The following is a 19,465-nucleotide window of genomic DNA, read 5'->3' on the forward strand; positions in this document are numbered from 1 at the left end:
CACACAAGGCAGTGTTGAGATAGAGATCATGTGTATGTGCTGCAGCTCATTAAGCTATGTCTCCTGACTTCAAGTTGGAATGTTGTTTTCATTTGGTTTGGTTTATTTGGGGGCTATTCCCAGCTCTGTGGCATGGAGGAGGGTGATTTGCTACCGGTGCCTGGTATTGAATCTTGACCCCCAAATGCAAATTTTGAGCTCAGACCCTGGAGCTATTTCTCTGGCCTTTTAAGTTAGAATTCTTGATGGTGAATTTGTGTGATACAGAAATACCAATAGTTTCTTTTCTTCCCTCATCCCAGGAACAGCTCTTTCTGGCAGAAACAAAGTTGGCAAACCAGTTTCCAGTACCTAATAGAATTAAGTTCAAGCCCCCTTGGCCTGACAGTCAGGACCTTTCCTCTGTACTGTTCTGTCCTACTTGCCTACTCCCTAACCTTGCCTTCAACTGTTTCTCCAAATGGTTACTCAATAAATTCCCTTGTGAAATAGAAACAAAACAAAGGGCCTTTAAGCCACGGGGAGCTTCAAAGGTCATTGTCAGTACCAAGCCAAAACAAAAAAACACCAAGTTGAATGCTAGGAATATAGCCTTGCCTTTGTGAGCCCTAGGGTTCCTTTCCTGGTGTCTTTGAGAAGCCTTCTGTAAAGAGCCTGCTTTGTGAATCTAGTGGTTATTGAGAGGGGACACTGATGTTTCAGCCTTGCTTTTGTATTAATGGTAAAGGAGCTCCCCTTCATGAACATTCCTTATCTGGTGCTTACCTTGTTTTTTTGTTTAGTTTTTTCCCCTCTTTTGTTCTTTTGTTTTGTGGCCACACCCCATGGTGCTGAGAACCTATTCCTGACTCTGCACTCAGGGATTACCCCTAGCAGTCTCCAGGATCATGTGAGGTGCCAGAATCAAACCTAGGTTAACCATGTACAAGGCAAGCTCCCTACTCACTGTACTATTGCTCCAGCCCTCCCTTTGTTCTTCTCATAGCAGAAATTATGTATCTGAAACCTTTATTTTTTAAAAATTTTTATTGGTGAAACACCATGAAGTACAGTTGTAGACTTACAAATTTTTGTGCTTGGGTTTCAGTTATACAATGATCAAGTACCCATCCCTCCACCAGTGCCCATTTTCCACCACCACGGGTCCCAGTATTCCTCCCACCCCTCCATCCCCCCTCATCCCACCCTGCCTCTGTGGCAGGGCATTCCCTTTTGTTCTCTTCTTTTGGGTGTTGTGGTTTGCAAATGAGGCATTGAGTGTCAATCATGTTTGGTCTATAGTCTACTTTCAGCATGCTTCTCCCATCCTGGGAGGTCCTCCCAACACCCTTTATTTGGTGCTCCCTTCTCTATCTGAGCTCCCTTTTCCCCTAGCATGTTGTGGCAGTCCTCCAAGTCATGGAGCAAACAGTATGGACAATTCTCAAAAAATTAGAAATTGAGCTCTCATTTAACCCAGCAATACCAGTCCTGGGAATATATCCCAGAGAGGCAAAAAGGTATAGTCGAAGTGACATCTGCACTTGTTTGTTCATTGCAGCACTCTTTACAATAGCCAGAATCTGGAAAAAACCTGAGTGCCCAGAACAGATGACTGGTTAAGGAAACTTTGGTACATTTACACAATGGAGTACTATGTAGCTGTTAGAAAAGGTGAAGTCATGAAATTTACATACAAGTGGTACTACATGGAAAGTATCATATTAAGCGAAATGAGACAGAAAGAGAGGGATAGACATAGAAAGATTGCATTCATCTGGGGAACATAAAGTAACAAAATAGGAGACTAACACCCAAGAGTGGCAGAGATTAGTACCAGGAATTTTGCTGAAACCTTTAGTATTGCTCTCAGTGTGAGTGCCAAAGAGGTCCTGTTGCTGACCAGAATCCATCAGGTACATTGAAGACAAAACCCTCCACGACATTGAAGCTAAAGGTATCTTTAAAGGTGACACACCATTGACCAAGCAAGTGGAAGCAGATATAAGAAATTGGGACTATCTTAGACTTAGAAGCTTCTGCACCTCAAACATACAGTGACCAGAATACAAAGACAGTCTACAGAATGGTAAAGGATATTCACCCAATACCCATCGGATAAGGGGTTGATATCAAGGATTTACAAGGTACTGATTGAAATCCACAAGAAGAAAACATCCAACCCCATCAGAAAATGGGGCGATGAAATGAAGAGAAACTTTCTCAATGAAGAAATCCGAATGGCCAAAAGACACATGGAAAAATGCTCCTCATCACTAATCAGAGAGATGCAGGTCAAAACAACAATGATATATCATCTCATACCACAGAGACTGGCCCACATCCAAAAGAATAAAAGCAACTGGTGTTGACGTGGATGTGGGGAGAAAGGAACTCTCTTTCACTGCTGGTGGGAATGCCGACTGGTTTAGTCCTTTTGGAAAACAGTATGGACGCTTCTCAAAACATTGGAAATTGAGCTCCCATTTGACCCAGGAATACCACTTCTAGGAATATATCCTGGAGATGCAAAAAAATATAGTAGAAATGACATATGCACTTGTATGTTCATTGCAGCACTGCTTACAATAGCCAGAATCTAGAAAAAAGCTGAGTGCCCGAGAACAGATGACTGGCTAAAGAAACTTTGGTACATCTACACAATGGAATACTGTGCAGCTGTTACAAAATATGAAGTCATGAAATTTGCATATAGGTGGATCGACATGGAAAGTATCATGTTAAGTGAAATGAGTCAGAAAGAGAGGGATAGACATAGAAAGATTGCACTCATTTGTGGAATATAAAGTAATAGAATGGGAGACTAACACCCAAGAATAGTAGAAATAAGTACCAGGAGAATTATTCCACAGCTTAGAAGCTGGCCTCACATGCTGGGGGAGAGGGCAGCTTCAGATAGAGAAGGGACCACCAAGTAAAGGGTGCTGGGAGGGTCTGCTCCGGGTGGGAGATGTGTGCTGAAAGTAGACTATGGACCGAACATGATGGCCACTTAATGACTCTATTGCAAACCACAACAACCAAAAGGAGAGAGAGCTCAAAAGGGAATGCCCTGCCACAGAGGTGGGGTGAGGTGGAGGGGACGGGGTGGACGTGGTGGGAGGGATGCTGTGACCATTGGTGGTAGAAAAAGGGCACTAGTGGAGGGATGGGTACTCGATCATTGTGTGACTGAAATGCAAGCACGAAAGTTTGTAAGTCTGTCACTGTACCTCACGGTGATTCACTAATAAAAAATTTCAAGAAACAAAAAAAACAAAGAGGTCCTGTTGCTGCTTCAAGTGAGTGAATCACCTGTACTTACGCATGTGGGTGTAAATGAAATGTGCACATCAGTTCACAATCATTCCTCTTTATGCGACTTTTTTTTTTTTTTTTTTTTTGCTTTTTGGGTCACACCCGGCAATGCACAGGGGTTATTCTTGGCTCTGCACTCAGGTATTACTCCTGGCGGTGCTCAGGGGACCATATGGGATGCTGGGTATTGAACTCAGGTCGGCCTCGTGCAAGGCAACGCCCTACCCACTATGCTATTGCTCCAGCCCCTCTTTATGCGACTTTTAAAATTTTATTTTTTTAATTTAATTTTTTAAAGTTATTTACAATAATTTACTACGTTCTATATTACAACACCAATCCCACCACCATTCCACCTTCCCATCTCCACATTTCGAATTTTCCCACCCACCCAACCTGCCTCCAAAGCAGGTCCTAAATATTTTATTTTGTACTGCTTGTTAAGAATAATCAACTAGGGGCTGGAGTGATAGTTCAGCGGGTAGGGCATTTGCCTTGGATGCGGTCTACCCGGGTTCAATTCCCAGCATGTAGTTTGGTCCCCCGAGCACCTCCAGGAGTAACCCCTGAGCATTTCCAGGTGTGACCAAAAAATAATAATAATAATAACTAAAAACGATCCAAAAAGAGGAAAGTGTATGAGGATTGTTGTATCTCTGGAGCCTTTAAGCCCTTGTATAAGAGATTACTAACATGTTGTTAAAGGTTGAGCTTTTGTGTGCTAATATCAGGATGAGATTGGTTGTCTTTTACTTTGCGCTCCATCAAATGCGGTATACTACTCTTGGTACTTCGGTGTTGTAGAATATGAATTCTAAAATTTTAAATAGGGTGATACAGCTGGAGTTAATTTTTAAGTGGATGGTGACTTTGGGGTCAGGTGGCATCTCTGCAGCTTCTGGCTCTCATGAGATTTTTTTGTGACTCTGGGTCATTAAGCCACTTTATAGTGATCACGTTAGTTTTCCCTTCCCACCCCAAACTCCAGCCAGTAGAATGTAGAGTGTTATAGGAAGGAAACGGTCTTGGAGTAGCCCTTCCTGAAATAGAGATTGGCTTCTGAGCCAGCATCCATGAAAGATCTGGGTTGGCAACCCCCAAATCTGCATTTGTGAGGAGTTCCTGGGGAGAGATGGGCAAGTCCTTGTTTGCTCCTGCTTTGCTTAATTAATTTTAGTCAACACTGAATTGTAATGCTTATCCCAGTTGAGATCTTGTTTAACTGTTTCTGTTCCTTTTCTGTATGCTTCTGTCTATTTTTTTTAAATGCTTCTCTATCTTGACTTAGATGTTCTTTCCTTCTTTGTTAGTGCCTACTTCATTCTCTTAGATTAAACCTAGGTCTCACCTTTCCTGGGGAAGTGCCCAACTCTAGCCAAGTCTGAATTAGGTATTCGTTTCTCAGGTGTTGCTGCTGTTAGGCACTCACCACAGTGAACCGTATTGATAATCCATCCTTCTCTTTCTGAGCAAACTTCCTCATTCTAATTATAATTAGAACAACTCAGGGCCTAGGTTGGTTCTAAGTATGCCATATTTATTCTTTACAATAGCGCTAACGTATATGCATCACTATTCTCATTGTATAGATAAATCCGGAGAGAGAGAGAGAGGGGGGGGTAATAATAATATGTTGCTGATTGAGATTTGAATTAAAGTGTGCCTGACATAACCCGTTTTCCTCCTAGTGAAGTGACCTACACTGAGGTCCCTGGCACATCTTTCCCCTTGTTTTTCCAGATCAATCCCTGGAAGACATGTGTGGCACTGACTGTGCCCCGCTGGGGGAAGATGGGCAGCAGCCACCACGGTGCACTTCAACTACCTCATCTCAGTCTGAGCCTTCAGAGCAGCTTAGGCGCCCCCAAGCCAAGAATTTAACCTCTGAGGACTCCAAAAAGAAGAGAGCTCAGAAGCCTTCCCATATGAGGAGAAACATACGGTGAGTTGTTGTTAAGAGGAGTGCATAAAGGTGGAGCCGGAGAGATGGCACAGCAGGTAAGGCTCTTGCCTTACACATGGCTGACCTGGGTTCGATCTAAAGTATTCCATGTGGTCCTCCGAGCACCACCAGGAGTAATTCCTGAGTGCAGAGCCAACAGTAACCCCTGAGCATTGCTGGGAGTGGCCCAAATATAACACACAGAGGTGTAAGTAAAAGAATGCTTTAATTTTAAGACTTTAATTAGCACCAAGATTTATTTGAGCACCAGAGTCCTTTTGAGCAGGAGAGTCCTTTTACCCAAAGGGTAAAGTTTAAGATGTGTATCCCCACTAATAGTGAAAATGTAGCTTAGAATTCCTGGATTGGCAGGTGATGCAGAGAGATTGGGAATGACACTTGTCCACTGCTGGGAATATCCCAGTTTATGAAACCCTGAGAATTGTCCCAAGGGTGCCAGGGTACTCTCTTTAGGCTGTTTTCTCCCTTATTTTTCTTTTTATTTCAAAGAGGAAATTAAAGAAGTTGAAATCTCATATTATTAGAACACAATTTTAGTTTGTGGGGGATTATTCTCTTCAGCAGATGCAAACTTCCTTTACCAAATCTCAAACAGTTCTTCCTTCTACCTACATTGTAGTTCTTCTATCTACATTGAAGGAAGTTAAGTTTTATTTTTTTCTGCCTTCAGCTTAATTTTATTTTTTAAATAAAGACATAATAACTAATTGAAGCAGTTTGGAAAATAAGGATGTGGAATCAATCTATAATCCTACTTTCCCTTGTAAAGACAATATTAATACTGCTTTCAGTTTATGGAATACTACCGTATTTGACTCTGTTATGTGCAGAAATGAGCTGACAAGCTAATAGTAAGTCAGGACATTAAAATAAAATTATGTTAGCCTTAAACTACCTGTTGTTGCATGCCTCAGTGCTCAGAAATGCTCAGTGGTCTTTTCCCTTTTTAACTTGGCATTACATTGCCCACATTTAAGGTGAACCACAGTGTACTATTTATTTATGTATTTATATATTTATGGTTTTCAGGCTACAGCAATGCTACTCCTCGCTTGGTTTTTGGAGGTCACTCCTGGTAGATTTCAGGGGATGATGAGCTGGGGATTGAATCTGGGCCTCCTACATGTAAAACGTGCTCTAGCTCATTGTACTTTCTGTCTCTGGTTCTCATTTTAATATTTAGAAAGCTGCTCCGGGAGGATCAATTGGAGCCAGTTACCAAAGCAGCACAGCAGGAGGAATTGGAAAGAAGGAAACGTCTGGAGCAGCAGAGAAAGGATTATGCAGCCCCCATTCCCACTGTTCCTCTGGAGTTTCTTCCTGGTAAGGAGTGGAGTGGCAGGAAATCCCCTGTACTGGAGGGAGAAGAGGTCCTCAGCAAAATTGATCATAGGTCTGGAGTAAGATTTTGGCCTCCTGGGAAGTTTTTTGAACCATGTACCTTCTTGGAAGCATGCAATCAGTCAGAAAGATCTCATTTTAAAATGTTGAGGTAGATGAATTTTGTTGATGTTACTTAGAGTCCCTCATCTTTCCCTACATCTTTGATTTTTAATTTGCTAATGGACTAGGACCTTTTCTAGAAGTCAATTAGACTCCAGAAAGTAAGAACTAATATAGAAGAAGGAATTTGGAAAGGGTACTAAGGTTTCTGAGATGCCTCTACTTTTCTCCCTAGAGAATGATCCCCATGAAAGCAACAGAGAAGGAGAATGGTGAATCATTTTTTGAAATGTATTTGAATTTGATAGAATTTGACATTTCCCCCCATATTTTCCTAGAGGAAATTGTCTTAAGAGCAAGCGATGGTCCCCAACTGCCTCCTCGGGTCTTAACCCAGGAAATCATTTGTTTGGACAGCAGCAGTGGCAGTGAGGATGAAAAAAGCAGTCGAGATGGTAAGAACAAGTCCTCCTTTTTCTTGATTTAGTGTTTGCCCTGAGAGATTAGTTGTACCTTTGAATAGAGATGAATTCAGTTCTTCCTCATTCAGTTTGGGGACTGATGATGACAAAATTTCCTGAGTTTCTGTATTAAATGTAAGTTTTTCTTACCTTTAATTTGAAGCTAGAAGAGAGAACTAATAAATTTAAAAAATATTGAGTGATAATAAATTCTTCTTTTTCATGCTTTTTTAATTTAATCATGAACAGTACATTATCTATGAAGCTTTCCCTCACCCCCTTTTGTTGTATGTCTCAGAGGTGATTGAACTGAGCTCTGGAGAGGAGGACACTCTACACATTGTAGATAGCAGTGAGTCTGTCAGTGAGGAGGATGAGGAAGAGGAAAAAGGTGGTACCCATGTGAATGACGTCTTAAATCAGCGTGATGCTCTGGGGCGGGTACTTGTCAATCTGAACCACCCTCCAGAGGAAGAGAATGTCTTCCTGGCCCCACAGTTAGCCCGGGCAGTAAAACCTCATCAGGTAAGCAAATATAACTCATTTCTTGCTTTCCTTTCAGCTTCCTTATTATGGGATATAGCTTCTTTATCATTTTTAGCAACAGAACCTATGAAAAACATGTCTGGTACCTTGGGTAATTGTTGCTTCAGGATTCCTGTTGAATGGGAAGTGAAAGGACTTAAGTTTTACTCTATCAAGTAGAAGGTACTGGATGTCTTGACTTAATAATCTTGAACCTCTTAATGTGAGATCTGCAAAATAAATTAGATGGTATTTGGACAGCTGGAGCTGTGCTTTAATTACCGTGTTTTGGCTCCAGAAGAGATGGCAGAGTCAGAGGTTCGAGGGACTTGATGATTGGAGGAAACAGAGTAGTTTGTGTTCACCCATAATTTGGAGCAAATAGTGAAAGTTCAGTGAAGGCAGAGATCTCTAATAGTAAGAACTCTTCCATAATAGATCCCGAACTAAGATCTCTTCATAAGAGTAATAAGAATTACTCTTCATGACATGGGCCAACTTAAAGGTAAACAACAAAGGCAGCCAAGCCTTGGCTGGGTGAAGGATCCTCTCAGGAATTTGCTCTTGCAGATTCTTTTTTTTTTTTCCCTTTTTGTAAAAATTTGAAAGTAGGTGTGTGTGTGTGTGTGTGTGTGTGTGTGTGTGTGTGTGTGTGTGTGTGTGTAGGTTCCTCTCAGGAATTTGGTCTAGCAGATTCTTTTTCCTCCTCTTTGTAAAAATTTGAAGGGGTGTGTGTGTGTGTGTGTGTGTGTGTGTTGGGGCACACCCTGTACTCAGGGCTTACTCCTGACTGTCTGTTCATGGATCACTTCTGGTGACCTATTTGTGGTACCAGGGCTAGAACCCGAATCAGCCTCATGCAAGATGAACACCCCTGGACTATGTCTCCAGTATAGAATTTGGAAATTTTTAGAGGCCATCCTCAACACATTTTGGGAATACATATTGCTCTGGGAATTGAACATATGGCTTTGTACGGGCTTGACATGATTGTTATGACTTGGGTTATCTCCTCAGCACTACTCCTATAGATTGTTTCCTCAGACGTCCATTGTTTCAGGGGAACACTTTTCTGTATTTTTTCCAAAAGACTGCCATCAACACATAGAGTAATCAGGGTAAATGAAAACTTCTGTAGCTGTCTACATCAGTTGCTTGTATCTTGTTAATTATTTCTAATTCTAAAAATGAATAAAGCCGAGCCCTGGTCTTTTGCCAGTCCTGACATTTGTCTGTTTCTCTTTTGTCAGATTGGTGGGATCCGGTTCCTATATGATAACTTGGTTGAGTCCCTGGAGAGATTTAAGACCAGTAGTGGTTTTGGCTGTATCCTGGCCCATAGCATGGGTCTGGGGAAAACTTTGCAGGTGATCTCCTTCATTGACGTTCTCTTCCGCCACACACCAGCCAAAACTGTTCTTGCCATTGTGCCGGTAAGTGTCTGGAAGGCACTATTTGGTCACCCTTGAAAGAGCTCTGGGTTATACTTTACCAGATGCTGAAAAGACTAAAGAGCTCAATTCTTAGCTGGTTCCTTAAATCTTTCTTTTTGAATTTGGTTTTCTCATAGGTTAATACTCTTCAGAATTGGCTGGCAGAGTTCAATATGTGGATTCCAGCACCTGAAGCCCTTCCAGCTGACAATAAGCCTGAAGAAGTTCAGCCTCGATTCTTTAAAGTTCATATCTTGAATGATGAACACAAGTAGGTGACTTTCCCTTTCCTCTTAGACTCTTTCCTTTTCCTCCTGGAATCTAGATGATAAGGCACGGGTTTTTTTTGTTGTTGTTCTGTTCTGTTTTGTTTTGTTTTGTTTTTGAGCCACACTGTGTGATGCTCAGAGTTTGCTTCCTGGCTCTGCACTCTGGGATATTGCTTGCAGGCTCAGGGGACCATATGGAGGTTCAGGGATCAAACTTGGGTTAGCTGCATGTAAAGCAAGTACCCTGCCCGCTGTACTATCTCTCTGGCCCAGTCTCTTTTAAAAAAATATGGGTTTACATACAGTTGACCTTGAATAGTTTGACTTCTAAGATTTGAAAGTTGTAAAAGCTTAGGTTTTTGGCTTTTTTTTTTTTAAAAAATAGATTTAAATGAATACACTTAGAATTCAATTTCATAAATTAAACCTGATTTCCAAATAGCTAAAGCTAAGTCATAGTACAAGCCAGCTCTACTTGAGAAGGTAAACTTTTTTTTCTTTTTGTTTTTATTTCTGTTTTTATTTTTGGGCCATTTTAGTACTGCTTAGTGCTTGCTCCTGGCTCTGCACTCAGAAATGAATCTTATGGGGATTCAGGGAACTCTACGAGATGCTGGGGACTGAACCTGGGAACCTAGGTTGGCTACATGCAAGGCAAGCTTCCTTACCCACTATGTTCTCCCTCTCTCTCCCTCTCTCTCTTTTCCCTCCCTTCCTCCCTCCCCCCCTTTCTCTCTCACCCCCTCTCTCTCACCCCCTCTCTCCCTCCCTTCCTCTCCCTTCCTCTCCCTCTCTCTCCAGTTGTAGTTTGGGTAACATGGATATAATAGTGTTAGTGTTTATTGTATTAATGAACAAAGTTACTGTATCCCACCACCATCAAAGTGCCTCAAGACCTTCCGCCACTCTCCCTATGTCACCTCTACCTACCTTATAAGATAGACTTTCTTCTCTGCAGAAGCTGCCTTTTTAGGTTTGTATAAGCACAGCGGGTAGGGCGTTCGCCTTACAAGCGGCCAACATGGCCGACCCGAGTTCGATTCCTCCGCCCCTCTCGGAGAGCCCGGCAAGCTACCGAGAGTATTCGATATGCCAGAGACAGTAACAACAAAGTCTCCAATGGAGACGTTACTGGGCCCGCTCGAGCAAATCGATGATCAACGGGAGGGCCTTTACCTTTACCTTTAATGTAGACAAAAGTCACAGCTGTTGATACAGTTTTAGAGTTGAAGTTTACTAGGTAACAAAGCACCAATATTAAAATCTATAAGTATAAAAATCATTTTTCATGTGAAAATTATTATATCGCACCGTGGGTTTTTAAGTCTTTGTCTACAGATTTACTAAACTGTTGTTAGTTGAGCCATCTGTGTTATTTTTGTTTGTTGAGTTTAGTTGGCTTCTATATTTTCCCATCTAATATGGTGTGCTCTTACTAGAATTTCAGTATTGAGGAATTTGGAGAGAGGGGTGTGTGTGTGTGTGTGTGTGTGTGTGTGTGTGTGTGTGTGTGTTGAATAAATTGGAATTCTACTTCTAGTGTAGAATTGTAATTATGCACATATGTGTCCAAAGTGGGTATTTTTTTTGTCTGTTTTTTTTGCTTGACTTGCATTGTACCACTGAATTTTTGGACTTTACTGTTTAATAATTATCAGTGACCCAGTCTATCCTCAGTGTAAATTAGTTTCAGTATAATGCTGCGAAAACCCGTGAACAACTGACCAGTCTTGTGCTGTAGTCACATGAAGTCTTTGACAGTAAGGAGTTCTGAATATAATTATAGCTTTCATTATGAGGAAGTCTTTCTGTGGAAGCATGGAAGCAATAATGCTTTCTCTCTGTTTACTTTTGTAGGACAATGGCAGCTCGTGCTAAAGTGATGTCCGATTGGGTATCAGAGGGCGGGGTGCTCCTGATGGGGTACGAAATGTACAGACTCCTCACCCTGAAGAAATCCTTTGCCACAGGTAGACCGAAGAAAACCAAGAAACGTTCTCACCCGGTTATCATTGACCTGGATGAGGAGGACCGACAACAGGAGTTTCGAAGAGGTGGGCAGCCTATCCAGGGAATAATTTTGTGAATTTTAGGGGAAAAAAAATTATTGTCTGGGTCTGGAGAGTTAGTAAGGGTGCTTGCCTTATATGTAGCCAATGCCCATTTGATCCCCAGCATGTGTATGGTCCCCTGAACACAGCCAGGTATGATCCCTGAGGGCAGAGCCAGGAGTAATCCCCCCCGAAAACCCCAAAACAAAAGAGCTATTGTCTGCATTAGCACTTTGTCAAATTAGCTGATGTAAATTGTTGCAAACTAGAAGTCATGATCCCAGAATAGGGGAGATGACCTCTGCTGGCTCTCAGAAGGTGCTGCTTTCTCTGCAGGCAGTGGCTTGTGGTTAGGCCATAGCACAAATGGGTCACAGCAAACTTCCCTGCCTGTTTGCGCCTGTGTTTTCAGGGGGCAGTCAAGAGAATAACTTTCCCTTTACCATTTCCTATAGGTGTTCTGATAAAGTATTTAAATCACAGAATAGAGTAGTAATCTGCAGACTAGTAATATTGTTTGTGACTTTATAAGAGAATTTATCTCAGTTGTTCTTAGGGAATAGCTATTCCTTGGAGAGCTTTATTTCTGATACTTTGTCTAAGGGCCTTTAGTGGAAGTAAGTTGTAGTGTTGTCTTTAGCTTTTTATTTTTATGATGCTGGGCATTGAACCCAGTGTTTCACACAGGCAAGGCAAGTACTCTACCACTGAGATGTATCCCCAGCTCTTGGAAAGAAAGGTTTTAAGGATTTAAAGGTGTTGCATTTTATAGATTTCCCTCCCTCTCCTCCTCCCTCCCCCCACCCCAAATCTATGAGTTTGTTTGTTTTAGGTTTGTTTCTGTGGTAGACTTGAGATGAATTTGCAATGTAGCAATAACTGGTGGTAATTCTAGCAAGACCTTGTCCTTTAGTTAGCTCCCAGAGGCCCAGCCCTCAGACGGTGCCAACATGCTAACAGTGGTAAGAGCCAACTGGTGTGCTTTATTCCTATCAATTTTATTCAGACATATTTTTAATTTTTTAATCCTAGCAATAGCTAGGATTAAAAATAAGTAGCCCATTTGATACCCAGCATGTATATAGTCCTGGGAATACCAAGTCAGTTTACTCTTGCCTGAAAAACAAAAATCAGAAAGAAAAGGGGGAAAAGGGATGTTTACTGCAAGAGTCAACAGCAGGTTAGTATGTCACACCATATGCACGGGAGCTTGGATGGCTGGCTCCCTTTCACTAATGGGGGCTGACTCTTGCTTTCCTGCTTCCTTCATTTCTTCTGTCTCCTCCAGGGTGCACCCCTACTTCTCATATTGTTGACTAAGAGCAGGCCCTCTCACCCTCTGACTCCGGATCCTCTTCCCTCCCTAGAGTTTGAGAAGGCCTTATGTCGCCCTGGCCCTGATGTGGTGATATGTGACGAGGGACACCGCATCAAAAACTGCCAGGCCAGTACCTCGCAGGCCCTGAAGAACATTCGCTCTCGCCGCCGGGTGGTGCTGACGGGGTACCCTTTGCAGAACAACCTCATTGAGTACTGGTGCATGGTGGACTTTGTGCGCCCAGACTTCCTTGGCACCCGACAGGAGTTCAGCAACATGTTTGAACGCCCCATCCTAAACGGGCAGTGTATTGACAGCACGCCTCAGGATGTCCGCCTCATGAGGTACCGGAGCCATGTCCTGCATAGCCTTCTGGAGGGCTTTGTGCAGAGGTGAGCCATCCCCAGGACCAGATTTTCTGAATCTTTAGAGAGCACTGGTATAATGGGAATACCAGTGCTATTATGAGGGAGAGATGTTGCATTGTGGTGCAATAGTAAAAGCTTTCCTTCAGATGAATAGCAAGCAGATGATGAATATTCACTTTTATTTTTCTTTGAAAATTTGACCAAGGAGTACTTTTCTCAAAAGTTAATTCTTTCTATGTTTATTTGTTTTGGGGCCACACCTGGATATGTTCAGGGCTTACTTTTCACTACTACCATCAGGTATCACTCCTGATGCTCAGGGGACCATTGGGGGTGCTGAGGATTGAACCCAGTTCGACCATGTGCAAGGCAAGCATTGTGACCCGCTGTACTATCTCTAGCGCTGTTTCCAATCTTTTGACACTAGCCATTCCTACCAGTATAAGGTGATAACCTCACTGGGTTCTGATACACATTTCCCATATAACAGTTTTTCATTTTGTCTGTGTAATCTATTTCTTCTGTGGTAAAGTGTCTTCAGGTCTTTGGTAATTATGCAAGGCAGTACCCTACCTGTTGTACTAGCTCTCCAGTTCTCTAGCTTCAGTTTTTCCCCAGTATGATAGTTTTCCTAGTACTTTTCACTGTAGAAGCTCTCCTTTCTCCATTGTTTGGTAAGGTGAGCTTATTCTCCGTGGTGCTAGAACCAATCTCTATTAGTCGAGGGCTGCAGTGAATGTTCATTCAGATCTTCACAAAGGCAGCGTTATGGTTTGGTTTTGTTTTTGAGTGGTGGGAGTTGGTCAACACCCATCAATGTTCAGGGGTTACTCGTAGCTCTGCACAGAGGAATCTATCCTGGTGCTCCTCAGGGGACCATACGGGATACCAGGGATCAAACTCAGGTTGGCTGCATATAAGGCAAGCTCCGTACCTGCTGTACTATTGCTCTGGCCTTAAATTTTGAGCCTTTAAAAAAATTTTTTTCCAGAGTTATATTTTTATCCTGTGCTGACCCCTCTGGACAATGATGCACTCATGCACACACATTATCTTCCCCAAATGTCTTCACATTCTCTCTCTCCCTTCCATCCTTACATCATTTCTTCCTTTCTGTTCTCCTTTGTAGAAGAGGCCATACTGTACTGAAGATTCATCTCCCTGCCAAAGAAGAAAACGTGATCCTGGTACGGCTCTCTCAGATCCAGCGAGATTTATATACACAGTTCATGGATCGCTTTCGTGATTGTGGCAGTAGTGGCTGGCTGGGACTGAACCCCCTCAAGGCTTTCTGTGTATGCTGCAAGGTACGTTGGCAGATAAGAGAGGACAGAGATAGAGACTAAGGATGCATGTTCTCAAGGGAGTTACTCCTTCTGGGAGTCTTTGACAAAGGCAAAATGAAGTGTGAGGGGACCACTTAGAATCACCACATTGAGGAAATGGGATGTAAGGAGAGATGTGCTGGTTATGTACTACACAATTTCAGATGTGCCATTTCTTTCTTTCTTTTTTTTTTCTTTTTGGGTCACACCCAGCGATGCACAGGAGTTACACCTGGTTCATGCACCCAGGAATTACTCTTGGTGGTGCTCGGGGGACTATATGGGATTCTGGGAATCGAACCTAGGTCAGCTGCGTGCATTGCAAACGCCCTACCTGCTGTGTTATTGCTCCAGCCCCCTGCCATTTCTTGATTATAATGTAAATCATACCTCTGGATGTGCAACTTAGTTGCAAAATTTGTTGTATCAAAGATCTGCAAATTTCTTTTTCACTATAATCACCATGACACATGAATTGGAGAGTTTATACAGGGATGATGAGATTACATGATCAGAATTGTTGTAGGCTAGAAAGAGTTCAGTAGGTAGGACTTGCGATGCATGTGCTGATCCCGGTTAGGTCCCTGGAACCACATATAGTCCGATGAGCCCCGAGCATAGAGCCAGGAGTAAGGAGTGAGCACTGAGGGATGTTGGCCACCTCCTCCCCCCACCCCCCCAAAAAAAGAAAAAGAAACAACAGACCAGCTAAAAGTTGTAAAAGAAATAGATCCCTCAGAGAGCAGCAGGAAACACTTGGCCACATCCAGGAACACTCAGGCTCTAACAACCTGGTACCTGTTCATGAAGCCGTGTATTAAAAATAGTTTGGGCTTTACTAGCTCAAGTTTTATTAGGATAAAATATTTTAATTAGATCTTTAATTAGATTTTAATTTGATTTAAAAAAGAATTAAGGGACTAGAGAAATTATATAGGGATTAAAGCATTTGACTCTGGTTCAATCCTCGGCCCCACATATGACCCCCTTAACAATTAGGAGTAGGCCCTGGGCACTGCCCCCTAAAAATTGCAAAAAGGGCCAGAGCAATAGTCAGGGCATTGGCCTTACATGCAGCTGACCTGGGTTCAAGGCCTGGCATCCCATATGGCCCCTGAGCACTGCCAGGAGTAATTCCTGAGTGCAGAGCCAGGAGCCACCCCCAAGCATCATTGGGTGTGACCCAAAAATATGAAGGGAAAAAAAAAGGAATCAGGGTTGGAGAGATGGCATGGGTCAAATAGGTTAAAGCAGAAGCCTTTCCAGCAGCCAAACCTGGTTCATGTCTAGCTTCACATGGTTCACTGAACATTGTCAGATGTACCCCTAGCGGACCCTCGAACACCTCCAGTATGGCCTGGATAACCCACTGCACAGGGCCCTCGCAGCGTCACATCCTCAGGATCTTGCATTGAACCTTCAGTTGAGAAATGGCCAAGAATTGCCAAGAGGGCTTCGTTTGCTTCCTGAGCACTGTGTGGAAAATCCTACAGAAGGGGGAGGAATTGAATGGAAAGCACTCCTTAAATCTTGTATATAGGGGCTGGAGAGATAGCACAGCGGGTATGGCGTTTGCCTTGCACGCGGCCAACCCAGGTTCGATTCCCATCATCCCATATGGTCCCCTGAGCACCGCCAGGAGTAACTCCTGAGTGCAGAGCCAGGAGTAACCCCTGTGCATCGCCAGGTGTGACCCAAACAACAACAACAAAAAAAACCAAAAACCCTTGTATATGTATTTTGTTCTTTGTTATTATAGTTAATATGAGGACAACACCAGAGTTACTCAGGGCTTATACCTTCCTGATAATTGAGTTCACCAATTGCTTCTGATGGAGCTTGGGGGAAGAAAATGAGGTGCCAGGGATCAAATCTGGGTATGCTATGTACAAGGCAAATGCCTTATCCACTATATTCTCTTCAGCATCTAGATACATATTTCTTGAGAATTGGGATTTCCTTTAATTTGGGTTGTGACAGTATATGCTGTGAAAAGCATTTGTATAAGCAAGTGCAATTCCAGAATCTATGGAACAACCTTAGCATGTTTCTTACACTATGTCATTTTTCTCGTTTAATTTGAACCTTAGATCTGGAATCACCCAGATGTGCTGTATGAAGCCCTTCAGAAAGAGAACTTGGCCAATGAACAGGACCTAGATGTGGAGGAGCTTGGCTCGGCAGGAACAAGTGCACGTTGCTCATCACAAGGAGCAAAAGGCAAGGCGGAGGACAGTGCCTTGGCCTCCTCAATGGGAGAGGCAACCAATAGCAAGTTCCTACAAGGAGTTGGCTTCAACCCTTTCCAGGAGCGAGGCAACAACATTGTTACATATGAATGGGTGAGTTAAACAGATTCTTCTGAGACTCAGAAGCAAGCCACTTCTGAGAAAGGATGATGAAGACCTGTTTGGAGTTTAAGTGTGGAGTGCACAGTTTATGACATTGCCAAGGTCTGCTGTAGAAACTCTAAAGGCTGCTGTAAGCTGCTGTTTTGGAGGGATAGAATGTTATTTCTAGAGATTTGGCCCATTCATGCTGCCTTATTTCTCTACTTTAGGCCAAGAACATTTTGACTAATTATCAGACTGGAGTCTTAGAGAACTCTCCCAAGATGGTACTACTTTTCCACTTGATTGAGGAAAGTGTGAAGCTTGGAGACAAGATCCTTGTATTCAGGTATGAAGAGGCATTCCTAGTGATGGTGTATGTATGTCTCAAAGAGTAACAGTTCCTTTAGAGTGAGACCATCTGGGTTGTACCAACCCTCTTCTATATGTGTTACTTATGTTTCGTGTAAGCATTTTCTTGCATTATAGTCGGTTAGTTTCTTTACTCAATATGATTTTCTTTGTGAAGACAGTTTCAAAGCCCAGACTAACTACAGAGCTCACAGACTAATCTGATCTGTGTCCATCTCCCCCCCCCCCACACTTTTTTCATAGCCTGAAAGCTAGTTTTTAAGACTTTTTTTGTTTGTTTTAGAAAGGAGAGGAGCTGGAGAGATAATTCAGGAATTAAGGCATATGCCTTGCATGCAGCAGAACCTGGTTCTATCACCAGCACCACGTAGTCAGTTCCCTAATATCACCAGGTGTAATAATGAAACACCCCAACCCCAACACTGCCTGAGTGGTCTAGGTAATCCCCATCACCATAGGACCTGAACAACAGCACATCCTAAGGTTCTCAGATTGACTTAAGAATCACCAGATTGGATCTTCCCTGCCCCCACTATATATGTATGTGTGTATATATATATATATATATATACCCACTATATATATACACACACCAAGGAAAGAGTTCACAGTGCTGGAAGCCTGGATTCTGTCCTCAGCGTCACATTGTTATACCCATACCCTCACCCTCAACAACTTCCAGGAGTGACCTGTGACCACATATGTGGTCCCAAAGTGAACAGAAGTTCTATACACACATAGAGATTCTATATAATGTACAAAATCTAAAATATTTGTTGTCTGACCTTTACTGAAAATATTTTCTAAGGGCTGGAGTGATAGCACAGCAGGTAGGGCATTTACCTTGCATGCAGCCGACCCAGCTTCGATTCCCATCATCCCTTATGGTCACCTGAGCACCGCCAGGAGTAATTCCCAAGCTCAGAGCCAAGAGTAACCCCTGTGCATCGCTGGGTGTGACCCAAAAAGAAAAAATTCTGATCTACTTCTACCTTTTTTTTCCCCATATAGCTTTATATATAACATTAAATAATATTATCTGTTCCAGAGTCAGAGAGTCAGAGTCACACTTTAATCTAGCCAGAGTTTCTTATTTTTGGTGTCTTCTTTTTTTTTTTTTTTTTCTTTTTTTACTTTTGGACCAGGAGTGCTCAGAACTTACTCCTGGCTCAGTGCTTTGGAGTCACTCCTGTCAGGGCCTGGGGGATCATATATGGTGCCAGGGATTGAACCTGGGTCAGCAGCATGCAAGGCAGGTTTCCTGCCTGCTATACTATCTCTCCAGCCCCTCCCTCTTTTTTCTTAGTAGATTATGCTCAGTGACAGCTAAGTGTCAGGAGCCTGGCTTAGAGCCTCAGAGGTTTCCACAAAATGATACTCTTAAGAGGAAAGTAATGACTTCAACTTGGGGGAGCGACTAGTGTTCAGCTGTTTTTATGGATCACTTGTTAGTGTTCATCTGTTTTTATGGATTACTTCTGAGGATATTTACTCTATAATTTTGAATCTCTCTGAATGATTATCTCCTAGTATGACCCATGGTATTGCTTCTGGCATGTAATTAATTCTAACATATTCACACGATGCTGGATTTTTATGCTGAATGCTATTTGAGATTATGCATTAAATTGATTCCCCGGATATTTTTAATGTGAAAGTTTCAGAGTAGAAAATTTTCTAGTGGGGTTGTTGATAATAAGCATAATAAGCATCTGTTCTCATTGTAGGCTGGGAAGACCCTTGATCTTTCTGTCGCATTACCTCTTTGTGGGTAGTACTAGAAATCAAGCCCAATGTTTAGAGTAGTGGCAGTTTGTGGCAGTTCCTACTTCCAGAAGACAGCATGACTGTGGACCTGGTGGGGAACCAGAATGCCTTGGGTTTGGGCAACTTCTCAATCAAATGTTGTCCCTTTCAGCCAGAGTCTTTCCACCTTGGCTCTCATCGAGGAGTTCCTAGGGAAGCGTGAAGTACCCTGTATATCTTGTGCTGAGGGACAAGGAGTACAGAAATGGGTTCGAAACGTCAGCTATTTCCGTGAGTTTATTGTTGCTTTGTTCCTGAAGCTTCACTAAGTAAGGTTTGCTAAAAAGTTTCCTTTCCTTTTTCCCATTTTCCTTTTCTTCTCTTTCTCTCTCTTCCCCCCTCCTCCTCCCTCTCCCCCTAATACTCTTCCTCTCCACCTCCTTCTCTCCCTCCCTGCTGTCCTTTGTCACATGCCTAAGAATGATTAGTGAAGGAACAGGAAGAGATTGAGCATTGGCTGTGTTTGAAACACTGTTCTCATTGCACTTGGTGTCAGGGATCTTG

At 42.7% G+C, this 19,465-nt stretch overlaps 1 protein-coding gene across 2 annotated transcripts in view; it reads left to right on the forward strand.

Annotated features, from left to right (window-relative positions):
* LOC130037908 (testis-expressed protein 264) overlaps positions 1–19,465 on the forward strand; it is a 139,405-nt gene that overhangs the window by 60,615 nt on the left and 59,325 nt on the right. The window contains exons 3-14 of one of the 2 annotated variants that reach the window (XM_056129954.1): positions 5,038–5,239; positions 6,444–6,583; positions 7,042–7,158; positions 7,463–7,689; positions 8,940–9,122; positions 9,260–9,393; positions 11,249–11,445; positions 12,810–13,152; positions 14,258–14,435; positions 16,544–16,795; positions 17,014–17,132; positions 19,074–19,192. In XM_056129954.1, coding sequence (XP_055985929.1) covers positions 5,038–5,239; positions 6,444–6,583; positions 7,042–7,158; positions 7,463–7,689; positions 8,940–9,122; positions 9,260–9,393; positions 11,249–11,445; positions 12,810–13,152; positions 14,258–14,435; positions 16,544–16,795; positions 17,014–17,132; positions 19,074–19,192 — 2,211 coding nt within the window. The remainder of the gene's footprint in view (positions 1–5,037; positions 5,240–6,443; positions 6,584–7,041; positions 7,159–7,462; positions 7,690–8,939; positions 9,123–9,259; positions 9,394–11,248; positions 11,446–12,809; positions 13,153–14,257; positions 14,436–16,543; positions 16,796–17,013; positions 17,133–19,073; positions 19,193–19,465) is intronic. The other variant, XM_056129955.1, reaches the window with a different exon arrangement.

Source organism: Sorex fumeus, unplaced genomic scaffold, assembly GCF_029834395.1.
Source record: "Sorex fumeus unplaced genomic scaffold, SorFum_2.1 ptg000072l, whole genome shotgun sequence".
NCBI lineage: Eukaryota > Metazoa > Chordata > Mammalia > Eulipotyphla > Soricidae > Sorex > Sorex fumeus.